Below are 14,745 nucleotides of genomic sequence, written 5' to 3' on the forward strand. Positions count from 1 at the left end.
AGAGAAGGAAAAAGGAAGGAAGAGAAGAACAGCAGCAGCAGCAGCAGCAGCTGGTCGTTCTGTTGAAGAGAAACTTTGCCCGGTTCATATTATTCGTCCTCGTGGTTGTTGTCTTCGTCGTTGGATATTATTAACAAGGCAACGACCGATAAAAACACTGCCAGGGTAACGAACACCCAACAGTCGTGCGTGCCAACCTGAGCCGTCCGTTAAATCGCATAACGTCGCCATAACTTTGCGTCATTCGTTAGTCTTTTCACTTTTCACTACATATTCCGTAGATAAATCGGAAACAGTTAACCGACTTCGAGACTACATACATTTGTTTATCTCTTTCTCTCTCTATCTCTCTCTCTTTCTTTTATTCTTACACAGAATCCTCTTTCTTTCTATATCTTTTTTTATCTCTATCTATCTATCTATCTATCTCTATCTTTTTCTTTGTCTGTCTGCCTGTCTGTCTGTCTTTCTCTCTCTCTCTCTCTCTTTCCATCTTACCGGCTTTTACTCCCGCGTACGCGTTGGAAGATCAAAGAGCAAAGAAGAAGAAGAAGAAGAAGCAGCAGCATCAGCAGCAGCAGTAGTAAAAGTATAAGAAGAAGAAGAAAAGAGAAAAGATGTTAGGCGTGAGTCAGCCGAGCAATCCGCCCTCGAGCTTGCGTCATTCCGCGAGCTTCTCCTGTCTACAAAGGAGTACCGTCGGCGAGGGTCATCGTGCAAGAACCTCGACATTGTTGCAACAACCGAGCCTCCAACTTACCAACGGCCACCATCATCATCATCATCATTCTCAGCAGCAACAGCACCAGCAGCAGCAGCAGCAACAGCATCATCATCATCATCAGTATTCGTCCGGTCAGAGCGGTTCCTTGCTTCAACAGTCGAGTAACAACGTTCAGCAACGACAACAACAGCATCGAGGAATCGAGACCGATGCGATACAAGACAGTAACGATTACGGTTTTGTCAAAGTCAGACCACGTTTGCGAAGCACCAACGCAACGATCTTTCACGAGGAGGAGGTGGCCGCTGCCAAAAGTGCATTTAGAGATCGAGACGCGTCAGCTTTCAGTGATCGCGAGTGCGAGCCCTCGAGCTTTCGCGAATTATTGAAAACGAAGGATCGCGAGCAATCCCCGAAGAGCGCTAGCTCGACGAAAAATCAGAATCCGTTGAAGGGTGCCCTGATATTGTTCACGTCTACCTCGTCTTGGTGGAAAGCGAGACAACGAGAGGAACAGCTAAACGGCGGGGTCGGTGGGTCTTCGAGTTCGGTGACCACCACCACCAGCAGCACCACCACCACCACTTCAATTTTGCCCTCGTCCGAGCGAAAGTGGTCGAGCACCTCGATGGCGGCGGCGTCACCCTCCAACGAGAGAAAGTGGCCGTCCTCGATGACGTCACCCACCATGGGGGAACGGAAGTGGTCCGTCGGTAACAGCGTATCTTTGACGTCACCGAGCAACGAGAGGAAGTGGACCAGGTCCTCGGTTTCTTCTAGCTCGACCAACGTTCTAGCTAACAGCACCGGTGGAGGAGGGCAGGCACCGCCGCAACAACAGGATAGGAAATGGCGCTCCCTTGGTGCCCTTCTTCGAGCTCCCACAGTTGGCGGAGGAAGTTCGACTTCCTCGCACGCGACCGCTGCCTCGCTTCAGAACTCATTTTCTTCTCACAACATGAGCGTCTCGATGATTGAAAACAGCACGGTCGAACGTTCGAGGGAGGAACAATCCCGCGGCTCGGCTAGCAAATCTTCTTCGACCGCGAGGTATCAACAACAACCGAGCTCTTACTCGGCTCGTGTCTCCAGAGTCACCAGGGATATATACAGAGAGAACGGCGAGTTCTCTGTTCAAGCTGCCAGGACCAAGGTCAGTCGTAGATTATATCAAGAACTTAGCGAGGCTGTCGGTAATAGTAACGCGACATCCGCGGATCGAGAAATCGTCGAGGAAACCGCCGTCGCCGGTAGGCACTCGCTTGCGAGACATCATCAGTTCAAGGACGAGTGCAGAGGTAGAACAAATCGCGAGAGCTTTTGTAGAATCGATCATCAGACTGCCGATACTCGTACAACCGGTACCGCAACTACTAGCACGTCATCCTCGACTACGAGATCGAGCAGGGCTCAAAGTTTTTATCTTTTGGATGACTTTTTGAAACCGCAGCCCCAACAAAACAAGTGCACATTGAATCTTTACTTATCTTCGCCTTATTCGAAATCCGTCGAAACTAAAAGAGCATCCCAAGGTAACGTCACTACGAACATCACACCTCCTAGGCGTCACAATTCCAGTTCGGATAGTCTCGAGGTTGCTACTAGTCCTTTGCCGCCGCCTGTACCGCCTCCGCCACCTCAGCTAGGTACTAGGGAAAGAGATAGAGGTGAAAATTTCAAGGAGAAGGAAGTGTGTCCATGCAACATGTGTTGGGCTTCGTTGCAGCAGAGATCATTCGCGGAAGAGGTAAGTCCTTCGTTCGCGAAGGAAGGTCGTAAGCTTTCAAACTCTTATTCTTCTTCTTCTTCTTTTTCTTCTTCTTCTTCTTCTTCTTCTTCTTCTTCTTCTTCTTCTTCTTCTTATTATTATTATTATTATTATTATTATTATTATTTAACTCGGTTCTATTACTATTTTTACGATGAATTATCACGAAACAGGTGTATACTTAGATGAAAGTGTTAATCAAGACGGAAAAGTTTTATAAGTTGATCCTTAATCGTTGCGATTTCCTGTTGTTGATCAAAGAAAGAAAGAAAGAAAGAGAAACAACTTTGGTCATGGCTCGTAATCGATAATAAGAAACAACGAAGTAGTAAATTATGGGAGACACTCGAGAAGCCGGTCTTATAATAAATTTGTCCTATTTTTCTTCTTTTTTTTTTTCTCTTTCGTTTTTATTATTTTTTTTGTCGAACTACAGAGAAAATGCTCGAGGTATAATACTTAACTCTTAACTCGCGAATCCCGTTCGCTTTCTTACGGAATAAATAAATAGCTAGGTGGAACTTCAAATCTCCCCCACTCGTGCATGGTTGAGAAAGGACAGAGAAATAAGAAACCGAGGGAGAGAGAGAGAGAAAGAGAGAGAGAGAGAGAAAGAGAGAGAGAGAGAGGTTTCGTCGATTGTAATATCGTCTGGTAACGGGAGATCGACTCTCTCGTTATCAACCTCTTGACCTGTTCGGTAAGAAACGCCTGAGCTTTTCCTTCTACAACTCAACGTTATAAGGATTCTTTGATTTTTCCTCAAGCTATCGAAAATTCGGGAAAATAATACACTCGAGTTTCTATATAAAGTCTCGTGTAGCAAACGTAAAACGCAATTATTTTCTTTTTCTCTCGAATTCTCGATAAAAATCGAAAAAAAAAAAAATAAACGAAAATGGAACAATTTTGTTGAAATTTTTATTGAATAGTCGCACGATCGAAATTCTAACCAAATTTATCGATTTCCAATAGTATTCTGTTGGAGAAAGAAAGAAAGAGAGAAAGGAAGGGAAAATATTCTTTCGCTAACTTTTTGTGAACAAAATCTATATGATATAACAGAACAAATTTTTATTTTCAATTGTCATGAATTGTCGATACCTTTATCAACATGTTTATTATTAAAAGTTTCCAAATTTCATCAAATTCTTTACTATCTCTCTATCACACACACACACACTTTATTTTTGCGATCATTCAATATTTTCTTAATTTATTTCGTAATAAATCTTAAACACCATGCTATAGGAGGAGAAGATAGACAAATAAATAAAATCGAAGACTATGATAGACGGGTAAATATACCATAGGATTAAAGTAGTCAGATAACAACGCAGAGTTTAAATACTAACACGGCGGAAGATTTCTATGCAATTATATATAGATTGTTTTTAGGGAATTGTACGTGTTTAGATTTAGCTATGGTTAAAATATCAAATCGAGAATGAAAGAGACAGAAAGAGAGAGAGAGAGAGAAAGAAAGAGAAGGAAAGAAAGAATGAAAGATAAAATATATCAGGACATAAGCGACATTAAACAGTGGCAAACTTGTATAAGGAACAAACAGCGTCTCGTTTAATTACTACTCGTTTAGTATAAGGTAGGTAGGTATAATGTTCGTTCGGATGAAAAGCTGGTATTACGGGAGGCTGCTAAGCTGTAATTAGTTATCGACTATCGAACCTATTCACCAGTTACTGCCGGTTTTCTTCAGAAGCGTAAGTAGAGATTATTAATAAAAAGAAAAAAAAAAAGAAAAAAACAAAATCTATAAAATACAGGTAGAATAGAAGAAAATAGAAAACGATTTTATTCGATATATTCATCTTTCGATGAATAAAAATATCACATTGTGTTTGTTTCTCTTCCCTTTTCTTTCAGTTAAATTACAATCTCGTTGATGAGATATGCAATTTTTTAAAAAAATATCAAGACTCTATCTCTGGTAATACTAGTTCAGGTTATCGATTTGTTTGAAAATTCGAAGAAAAGTAGGATGAGAAAGTAACCCTAAAAAAAAAAAAAACCAAATGTTTATGCGTTGGCAAGTAAAGCGTGTGCGCCACTCGAGACTTCCGAACAATTTATTAAAAAACCGATAGTTGGAGACGCGGAGAGGAAGATAGAGGGTGAAAGGGGAATTGAATAGAAGAAAGCAAGTGTGAAGGTCTCTCGACGTAGAATAGAATCGTCGAAAAGAGGATGAGTCGTGGAAGGATCTATCCGATCACGTTTTGGCTTCCTCACTCTCGTGCAATGTGGTCAGCTGAGACTTATAGTTGTGAATAAGTGGAAGCATGTGTGTGCGCATGTGGAATATACACTGTGTTTGAACTGTGCCTCATTTCTCTCTCTCTCTCTCTCTCTTTCTTTCCCTCACTTTATTTCTATTTTTCCCTTTCTTATTCTTATTCTTATTCTTGTTCTTCTACCCTAGGGATAATGCATCTAACGCAAGCCCGTTATTCTTAGGACGATCGCGAACCGGGGAGGAAACCGACTCTTGCCGTAGGAAGTCGTATTTCTATCCATCCGAGTATCTTTACTCTATTATTAGTAGTCCACTGCCACGTAGGTAGACGTTTAAACTGGATTTCCGTTCGATTTTAAAGACTGCCGTTGCGCTGCATCGTCTTCTTATCCCCCTCCGGCATTTATATACATATTTTTTTGTTCCTACTACTATCATCTCCCGTTCGAAGTAACTCTCTTTTTTGGTTTCCTTTTTTTTCTTTTTTTTTTTCTGTCAGCAAATTTCTAAGATACTTCGTAACCGGGACTTTTTTACGAAAATGGATTTGTTTTTTTTTTTTATTTTTATTCTAATTTATCGGATATAAAAATTTTACGAGCTCAAAGGAAAGGGTAACGTGTAAATACTTTATATCTCCCGTATATTAGATATTGATTTGAATTGATTGTATTTCAAATAGTATATCTCGTTCGTGAAACGTTAGAAAATATTCGCATAGATCATAGAACAATGTCTGGAACGATCGCAGTGCCCTGCTTTTATCGATGATGACTATATTCTTCTTCTTCTATCGTCTATTTTCAATTATTTTCATCGTATATTATTTTTCTTAACGCGATATAAAAGCGACCTAGGTGAGGGACGCGTGACCTTACGCATCCGGTACTACTCCGGAGAGGCATTTTCATTGGGCCCGTTGAAAGGCATGTAGATTACTACTAATTTGCCGTCTGCCTTCGCAAATTACTAGTCATTTTTTCTTCGCCGTTAAGAACCATGGCGTTAAATTCGTATGATCGCGAATATGGTGAAAGAAAGAGAACAAGAAAAAAATAAAAGGAAAGGCGTTAGGATGGAAGTTGGGATTGGGAGTAGGGTGGTGTAAAGAAAAAAAGAAGAAGAAGAAAAAGATTGAACAACGCCCCGTATACTTTAAAAAACAGTATGCATATTTATTTTCTTACTCTATCTTTGCAAGTATCTATCTTCATTCTCAGTTTGATTATGGGTTCCATGGAAAATAATACTTGCGAAGTGTGATTAAGTTGAGATAGTCTACGATAGTTCTCGATGAAAAATAAAAAGTTAACGCATTTTAACGCGTATTATATTTACGTCTATTTATACCCCTTTTTCATCGTGTGACAACGATTACCAACAGACATAATATAGAAAAAACTTGATCATTTTTCTAAAGAGAGAAAATACAAAAAAAAAAAATAAAAAACTCTCTGCTTAATCCATCGATACGTTAATCCTTTGATTGTCATGCAACGTATACAATTGATAATACGATTTTTAAATAATCATTTATCGCATAAATTTTTTCGTCGTAAACTTTGATGAACCTTTTTTTTGTCCTCAAATCACGATGGAATAATAATAAACGTGTTCATTGGATTCCTCGTTATGGCCGATAAAGCTGCAACAACCTGGGAACACCACCGGTCTGGTGAGAATCCGTATTCAACGACGACGACTTCTAGAATTGAGAGAATGAGAGAATGAAAGAGTGAGAGAGAGAGAGAGAAAACTCAAATCGATTCCGCATCCTGTATTCACGGCTTTCGAACGATTTTGCATACGCGTTGAAAGAGAGGAGAAAGAGGAGAGTAGTGCAACAACACTTTGTAGCAAAGCTTACGTTATATCAGACCATAAACATTCTCGTGTAGGAGTTTATCCTTCCATGATTTCTCTCTTCTCTCTCTCTTTTTATCTTTTTCTCTTCTTTTATCTTTTTTTGTACGCTTCACGCGTTCGTCTAAACGCGAATATAACTACGTGACAGGATGAATGGGGGATTCTTTCTCGAATTTTCCATGATAACCGACTGGTTGAATTATTATTGAGAATGATATTGCATGAGGTTTTTTTTTTTATATGTTACACCGCGGTGACTGGAGAAAATATATTTTTTTTTCTTTTTCTTTTATACAATAATAAAATTTATCCATAAAATTTTAAAGTAAAATTTTTTCTTGTTTATCTCGAAACGAGTCTCCTTCCTTTCTTCTTTCCTTCCTTCTTTCTCCTACTGTCTCTTTACAATTTTCACAAGTATCAATGACAATTACATTTGTCGCGTGAATTTATTTATCTCTCTCTTTTTCTCGTACAAGATAATAATTAAACGATTCTCGGGTATTTAATATATTACCATTTTATTTAACATCGTTTATATTTTTCATCGTTTCGAATCTCTCTCTTAGCCCGCAAAAGTATATAATAATAAAAGTTTATCGAATCATTTCGATCTCTCCTTCGAATTTTATTTCAAACGATGATATTTAAAATACTCGTTAAAAAAAGAAAAATACTTTAAAAGGCCAGAGCCACGACTCGGATCATGTCAATGACGATCATATTTAACAATCTTACAGGAAGCGCGTTAAAGGCGTTGAAAGAAAACGAACAAATGATGATGATGATGGTGGTGGAGGAGTAGGAGGAGGGGGGGGTAGAAAAATGGTGTCAGAAGGATTAAAAGACGAGAGAGTTAACTCTTGGATTTCATTTACTCGTCTTTCGCCACTAACCTGCATCAAGTAATAATTAATCGAAGATAAGATCGAAATATTTTCATCCTCTTTTATTATTATCTCGCCTTTTATTTATTTATTTTTTTTCTACTTCTTTTATAAATTTTCTACGCGTAAATTCATATGTTTATTTGATCATTTGTAACTTGTCTTCTTTCTTTTTATTTATATATTCGAAGATCTTACAATCCACTCGTCTCGCGTCGATTACGAGGTTATCGATGCAAGGCAAATATTGGAGGTTTGAAGAAGAAGAAGAAGAAGAAGAAGATGAGAACAAACAAACCAAAAAAAAATAAACAAAATTAAAAAATAAAAAAACAAATCCGACATTTTGATCGTGTATTCTTTTAAAAGGCCGATTTTATGTCTCTCTCTTTCTCTTTCTTTCTTTCTTTCTTATTCATGCGAGAGAAGAAGGATTTCTGTCGAACGGATATAAGTCACGAGTTGATCTTGAAGCGTCCTGTAGGGATAGGACGAGAAAGAGAGGGCCTTATAAGATGGAAGGTAAGAGATAGACCCCTGACGGGGATATCTCACTGTGAGATCTTCAAACCGGCCATGTCTGTCGGTGCGTCGAACCAGGGTGATTTATCATTATTGAAATACGGGCCATTTGAGCCATCGTTGCCCATTCTATGCCTTTTGCACGACAGTACGCGACGTTACCTTCGATTCCAATGGGGAAGTCGATCTTTTGTATGTTCTTATTTTTCTTCTTCTTCTTCTCCTTCTTCTTCTTCTTACCCTTTTGCTTTCTTTCTTTTTTTCTCTTCTTTTACTCTCCTGCACCGTTTTCTTTGCGCCTGATTCCGTAAGAATCGGCTTCAACGATCACGCTTCTACTTCTTACCTTCTTCTTCTTCTTCTTCTTTTTATTCTTATTTTCGTCCCTTTTTTTTTTTAACTCCTTTTTTCTCGAAGGGATTATCAACCCCACGTAGCTTTAAATCACTCGCTTTACGTGGCACAACGTTTGCTGCTCTCCGGCAAACTCCTTCGACTTTGGCCGGTGCAAAGCCGCGTCTTGTTTTGGTTATAAAGCTAAATTCTTTTTATTCTTCTTCTTCTTCTTCTTCTTCTTCTTCTTCTTCTTCCTTTAGTTTTATCGGTTTTTTTTTTCTTTGTTTCTTTATACCGTCGAGAGAGATTTATTTTGTCTTATAATTTTTCATTATTTTCTTCGCATAAATCGTTTATACTTTTACACTCCGGTAGAAATAATTTATCATCAATATTAAATATTTATTAAATAAATCTTCTCTCTCTATCTTTCTCTCGTATATATAGTCTTCAAAAATAATTGGGGAAAATATATTTAGAGGAATCGATTTGTTTTTTTTATCATACGTTTGTATTAGTTCCAAGTTAGTGAGAAAAAGAAAGAAAGAAAAGTGGTTCACGGGACACAGCTGTGTTTGAATCAGAAACGGAACTCTCCCCCTCAGTCCCTCCCAACCCTCCTCGTGTGTTTCCTTCACGATGCATATAAATACATTTTTCTTTTCTTCGTTCTCACGAACACAAATTTCTTGTGTCAACGCGGACGGTGGTCGGTCGTCGGGGCAGCACCAACAACAGCAGCAGCAGCAGCAGCAGGCAGGCAATTTTAGTAGAAAACCGGCTTCGTGAAAGCACGTGGCATTATTTTACGATGAAGAAGATAACGAACGAAAGGGCCCGAGCACGTTCAGACTTGATTTCGTGTTATTACTTATCTACGTGTGTTTTTAAAAAGATATCGAAAAATTTACTTTTCCGTCCTAAATAAACGAACCGTTTTAAAACAAAGATATATATTATCAAGATTTTTCTCCTTTTCTCTTCGGAAACCACAAAAAAGGATTTCTTTTATTCTTTTCTTTATTCATTTATATTTGTTTAGAATAAAATTGATTTTCTTTCAAAGATTAATTATATATACAATTTTTCTCGACGTAAAAATCAGGAAAAAAGGCAAAAGAAAAAAGAAAAGAAAAAACAACATTTTACGATCATTTTACTCGCGTTACGATTCTTATGGCAACCGTGTTATGTAAAGTAGGTTCTCCTCTATGCAATTTGATCTGGAAGGAGACGACTCAAGGGGAAATATATTTTTTTTAGGACCTGTTGAAATTGCGGTCGGTGCGTTAATCATCCGATAAACGAGATCTCCTGCAGTTCCTCTCGTCAAACCGCAAAACCAGTGTTTTTCTTGTTCCCAACATCATTCCCATTACAATGTGTGATATGCTTGTATATGCATGTGTGCGTGTATGCGTATGTTTAAAACCCTGTTAGTGTTCAAAGAATAGAAGACAACACTTCTATTTTTATTATTGGTTCAGCCAGCACGTTCTCACAATTCGTAATGATGTTGCTTGACGGCTCGGAAAATGTCATTAGCGAAACTGTTAATTACTCGTTATTTCGAAAACTTTCCTTGGAATTTTTTTTTCTTTTTAGATCAGCTAATTTTAGATTAAGATCAGCCTGGGGCATAGTAATTAATCCTCTTTCAAATTATCATAAATTAACGATTACATTTTTGTAACAAACCTTTTTCTTCTTTTTTTCTTTTTTTTTTTATCATACTTTTGACAGATAATTTTAATATCATTTTGAAACAAAACTTTTATATTCGGAAAAAATATACAAATTATTTATATATATCCTCATACGATAGTTCTCTGAATATCTTCTTCTGTTTTAATGTTTTGTTTCTTTTTCAAGTGATTTGCAAAATTGAAAAACATTTGTTTATTCTATTTACGATTTATTCGTTGTATGCAACTTGCGGTAAAAAAGGGGATAATCCCACCGACTATATGATCGACCGTATTTTTGCAGCTGTGGATGCAGCAGGTTCCTGCAACGTCACTTTCTTATCGACTTCTAGATTTCTACCTTGCCGATGTTACTGTATAGTACCGTGTAAAATGTTTGAGAGATGACAGCACTAATTAATTTTTTTCTTTTTTTTCCATGGATAACACAAGAGCATTTCTAATTAATAAATTATTTAATCAAAAAAATCAAGAGTCAATTTATTAAACGTGAAATATTGAATTTATTAAAAAGAAACATTAGATACGTAAAGGATTATTTTCAAATGTTACATTATAAATATCGTAGGAAATAAAATTAACAATAATAATTCAACATTTCTCTTTGAGAATGGTAGAAATGTGTTTCGTAGGGAATAATTTCGTTTTACGCTTTCTTCTTTTTATCTTTCCTTTATGTCACGGAAAATGATTAGGTTTACCAAGAAGCTTATGTCACCTATTCTGAAACATTTCCTCTATGTTCGTTGTATAATTGTTAAAATTCATAAATATTAATCATTTCTTGTTTATATAATTTAATTAAATCCTCTGTTTCTTGTTACAGTAATCGTATTCATAACACCAGTGATTTTGCATTTAACACTACAATATTATAGTTACAAAAACAAGCAAACCTTCTAACTAAAATATCAGTATATACATATATATTTTAACACAAAATAAATTTAATCATTAATTATTAAATATTTGCTCGCGAAGCTTTATGCAAAATGAACGTGAGATAGATGGGATAATAATATCATAGTTAATCACGTTCGTCGATTCGTTTCTATACGAGATAATGCGGGCGCATATATGCGGACACGTAATTTCAGTAAAAACATTATGTGGGTAGTAGTACCAATGAGATTTAGATTCCGAATACAATTTGCCGCTATATAAACGATCATCGTAACTTGACCGATCTAACATTTTCCCATGGCAAACGTTCGTGAAGTCATAGTTAGGATTAACTGTAATAAAGATTCTTTCATGAGTACATCTTAACGTCCCTTAATGTTGGGTGCTCATTAATTCCTACGAAATTCATGGGGAATTTTTTGTTATCGTCGCTCATCACCAATCGTAAGCGTAATTTTATTTTATGGTTTTTCTTTTTATTTATTTATTCTTTTTTTTTTGAACCATGATATTCTTAATCGATCAATCATATAGACCATGACATTTATGTAATTTGAAAAAGAAACTTTTTTCTCGATACGTAACGGTACGGTTAATAGAAATATTATCCAATTTTTGTACGAATGATTGATCGTAATTGAACTCTCACGGTAAAAAATAAAACACCTTCTCAAAGTCACTATATATTTACTAGAGTAAATTAAAGCATTGAGACAGAATAGAAGATAAGAATATATGCACCCCACCCGTCAATGAGAAAATGCAGACCGCGTATAAAGCCTCTAACGCGTCTTGCCAAGAATTTGTTTACTTTGCATTAGCTATGCTACCCTCGACCGAAAGGGGCGGTAAAACGAGTTTCTGTTTTTTTTCTTTTTTTTTTTACATTTTCCTCGAAGAAAATACGCAAAATCTCACGCGAAATCTGAATGCAACTTTTTTTTCGTTGTCTTTAACGAACCTTAACCACATTTTTTCGTAGTTTAAAACTTAAAGGTACAATTAATATCAAAATAAAAATTAAAAATTCGAAGGAAAAAACAAAAACATTCTCGAATCTCGCTGTTGCATATTTTGTTCTTTGCATTAATATAATTGGATATCAAAAAGAGAAAGAAAAAAAGGAACAGGATTAATCCTAGGGTGAATAAACAAAAGTAAAGAAGTAAATAAAAAACAATGAGCAAACGAGTTATCGAAAAAAAAAAAAAATGTCAAATGTTTATTATTTTAATCGATACTAATGTCGAGAGACACCAACACCAGTTACTCATAAGCTCATTTCGCAGTTGGAACGCAAAAGCGAAGCCATAAAACTTTATATTTCTCGTATAATGCGAAGATAAAGTACCGAGAAAATATCATTCTTTGGTATATAGATTCGATGCCGGAAGTTTATCGCATATAATACAGGTGTTCAATTATACCTAACGTAATAAAATAGAGAAAACGTCCAACCTTACGATTAACTTTAATATACCCTACTATATTTATTTTTATAATAGTTGAATTAACATCTCCCATTGGAAAGGCAAATTGTTTTGATATTTTTGTTGTTGTTGTTGTTGTTGAAATAATCGATGATTGAACAATCATTTACACATACAGATGCACATACACATACCACATTCTTATCGTTCGTCCATCGATGCTATTATAATTTCGACTCGTTATACCAAGAAACATCGTAGTGCACGATTTCATGGTAGAAAGCAAACACGATACCTCGTGATTCATACTCTCGCATACCATGATCGTCCGCAACAAACCGTAATTCCACGTAGCGCTACTTCACACGGTGCTTTAGGAAGTAGTAACGCAGTAGTATGGATCTCGAAACTAGCAAGAAATTCTTGAACTTTGAACGCTTTCAAGTACACCACTTAATCCATGAATATTACTACTACCACCATCTACCTACCTATCATCTACTCCCTTTGGACGATCTTGTGGCTCATACGATTGTGGTAATGGAGTTAGACATAAACAAAAAAAACACGACGTTTATACGTTTATACGTCCTGGCCAAAGTCCAATTCACGAAGGATACTCTTCCATATCCAAGTTTCTGCGTCATCTACCGTATCTTTTGGTTCATCCCTCTTGAGATTATACACCACCACCAACACCACTATCACTACCACCTGTCTTCGAGGAAAATAAATCTCCGGGAAATATTATAATTTCCATTTTTTTCACAATCATATCGAAAAGTTCATTGTTCAATACTTAAAGAACAATTTAATTTATCTTCTCTTTCAAGAATAGACCTAATTCGCTTGTTTTTTTTTTTGTTCTTTTCTTTACTCCCTTAGCTTTCTGCTTATCTATCTCGCACTCTTTTCTATTTTTGTTTTATTTTTTGTTTTTCCTTTTTTTTTTTTTTGAAGAAGAAGAATCGGGATTAATTAAGAGACGAGTAGAGAGAGGGTACGCTTGGAAAGAGGTCAAGTGCCTCTTCCGATTCAGAGTATTCATTTCGATCTTTAAATCGAATCCTCCTCTCCCACCCTCTACCGTATCCGAAGGTAAAGAGAAAGGAAAAGGTATAAAGAAGGAAGGAAGGAAGGAAGGAAAGAAAGAAGGAAAGAAAAAGAAGCTTTTCGAATACTCTCGAATTTATACCGCAATTTCGACAGGACGAATTTACTTACGTGTAGATGGCGATGCTGATTGTAAAAGAGAGAGCAAGCAAGAAGGATGAAACGACAGGGAGAAGAGAGTGAAAGAGAGAGAGAGAGAGAGAGAGATGTAAGGGCGTCGCGAGTGGGCGTTATGATCGTGCGTGAACAATCAGGTGAGGGCAATGGAAAGCAGGGCAGCTATTTCGAAGGTAGGGCAGGTCGAAGTTAGAAAGAGAGAGAGAAAGAGAGAGAGAGAGAGAGAGAAGATATGCGCTGTTTGATACGATGAATAAAGAGTAAGAAGAAAAAAGAAAGAAAGAAAAAGGAGAAAGCGGAAAAAGAGGAATCACGAGAGAGAGAGAGAGAGAGAGAGAGTAAGATAGAAAATGAAGGGTGTGGGCTGATCGTGTGGGGGTAGAAGGACCTGCGCGCGAATTTCCCGCGTTCGTCCAACCTCATATTGATCCCACCCCAGTATAACCAACGAGAGAGTATATGTCTGTCTTTCTCTCTCTCTCTCTCTCTCTCAAACGTGCTACCATTATATATCCCCAAGTCGGGGGGGGGGTCTTTCTCAGCCCATCTCACCCTCTCACTCACCCTTTCCCTTTCTCTCTTTCTCTCTCTCTCTCGATCCTTTACGGTCGCGAACGTAGTACACCGACGCAAAGGGTGCTTTTCAACGTCGGTACTCTCCTCGAACGGTACTGGTTGTTGATGGTGGCGGTGGTGGTGGTGATGGTGATGGTGATGGTAGTGGTAGTAGTTGTGCCACCAGTGGGTACGCGCTCCCTACGAGGGCTAGAGAAAATCGCAAGCAGATTCGCGGGATCCGGCTGGTCCAGCAGCGCGCGCGCGTCGTCGTCTCTGGAAGGTGTCGTCGATTCGTGTTCCTTCGAGAGAACAAAATCGGGAATATATTTTGCCGTATTTCCAATCTTATTTGTCATTTTGATTTCAAAAAAAGAAAAAGAAAAAGAAAAGAAAAAATCAAAACAAAACATCAAATCATTTTCGTCCTTCTCGTTGGGGAGTAATAGGAGAATTATAATTAAAAAATCGTTGCTTCATTCACGAATCGTAATTATTTGTATGATACATTTTCTTCTTTTTTCTTTCTTTTTTTTTTTCTCTCTGTGTACCCCGTCAAAAGTA

At 37.3% G+C, this 14,745-nt stretch overlaps 1 protein-coding gene across 2 annotated transcripts in view; it reads left to right on the forward strand.

Annotated features, from left to right (window-relative positions):
- Nucleotides 1–420: 420 nt before the first annotated feature.
- Nucleotides 421–14,745, forward strand: part of LOC106784481 (probable serine/threonine-protein kinase dyrk2) — a 98,165-nt gene continuing 83,840 nt past the window's right edge. Inside the window, exon 1 of one of the 2 annotated variants that reach the window (XM_014744068.1) lies at nt 421–2,471. In XM_014744068.1, coding sequence (XP_014599554.1) covers nt 618–2,471 — 1,854 coding nt within the window. In that variant the 5' untranslated portion in view covers nt 421–617. The remainder of the gene's footprint in view (nt 2,472–14,745) is intronic. The other variant, XM_014744067.1, reaches the window with a different exon arrangement.

The sequence above is a fragment of the Polistes canadensis genome, unplaced genomic scaffold (genome assembly GCF_001313835.1).
Source record: "Polistes canadensis isolate GaletaPanama2010 unplaced genomic scaffold, ASM131383v1 scaffold_36, whole genome shotgun sequence".
Classification (NCBI taxonomy): Eukaryota; Metazoa; Arthropoda; class Insecta; order Hymenoptera; family Vespidae; genus Polistes; species Polistes canadensis.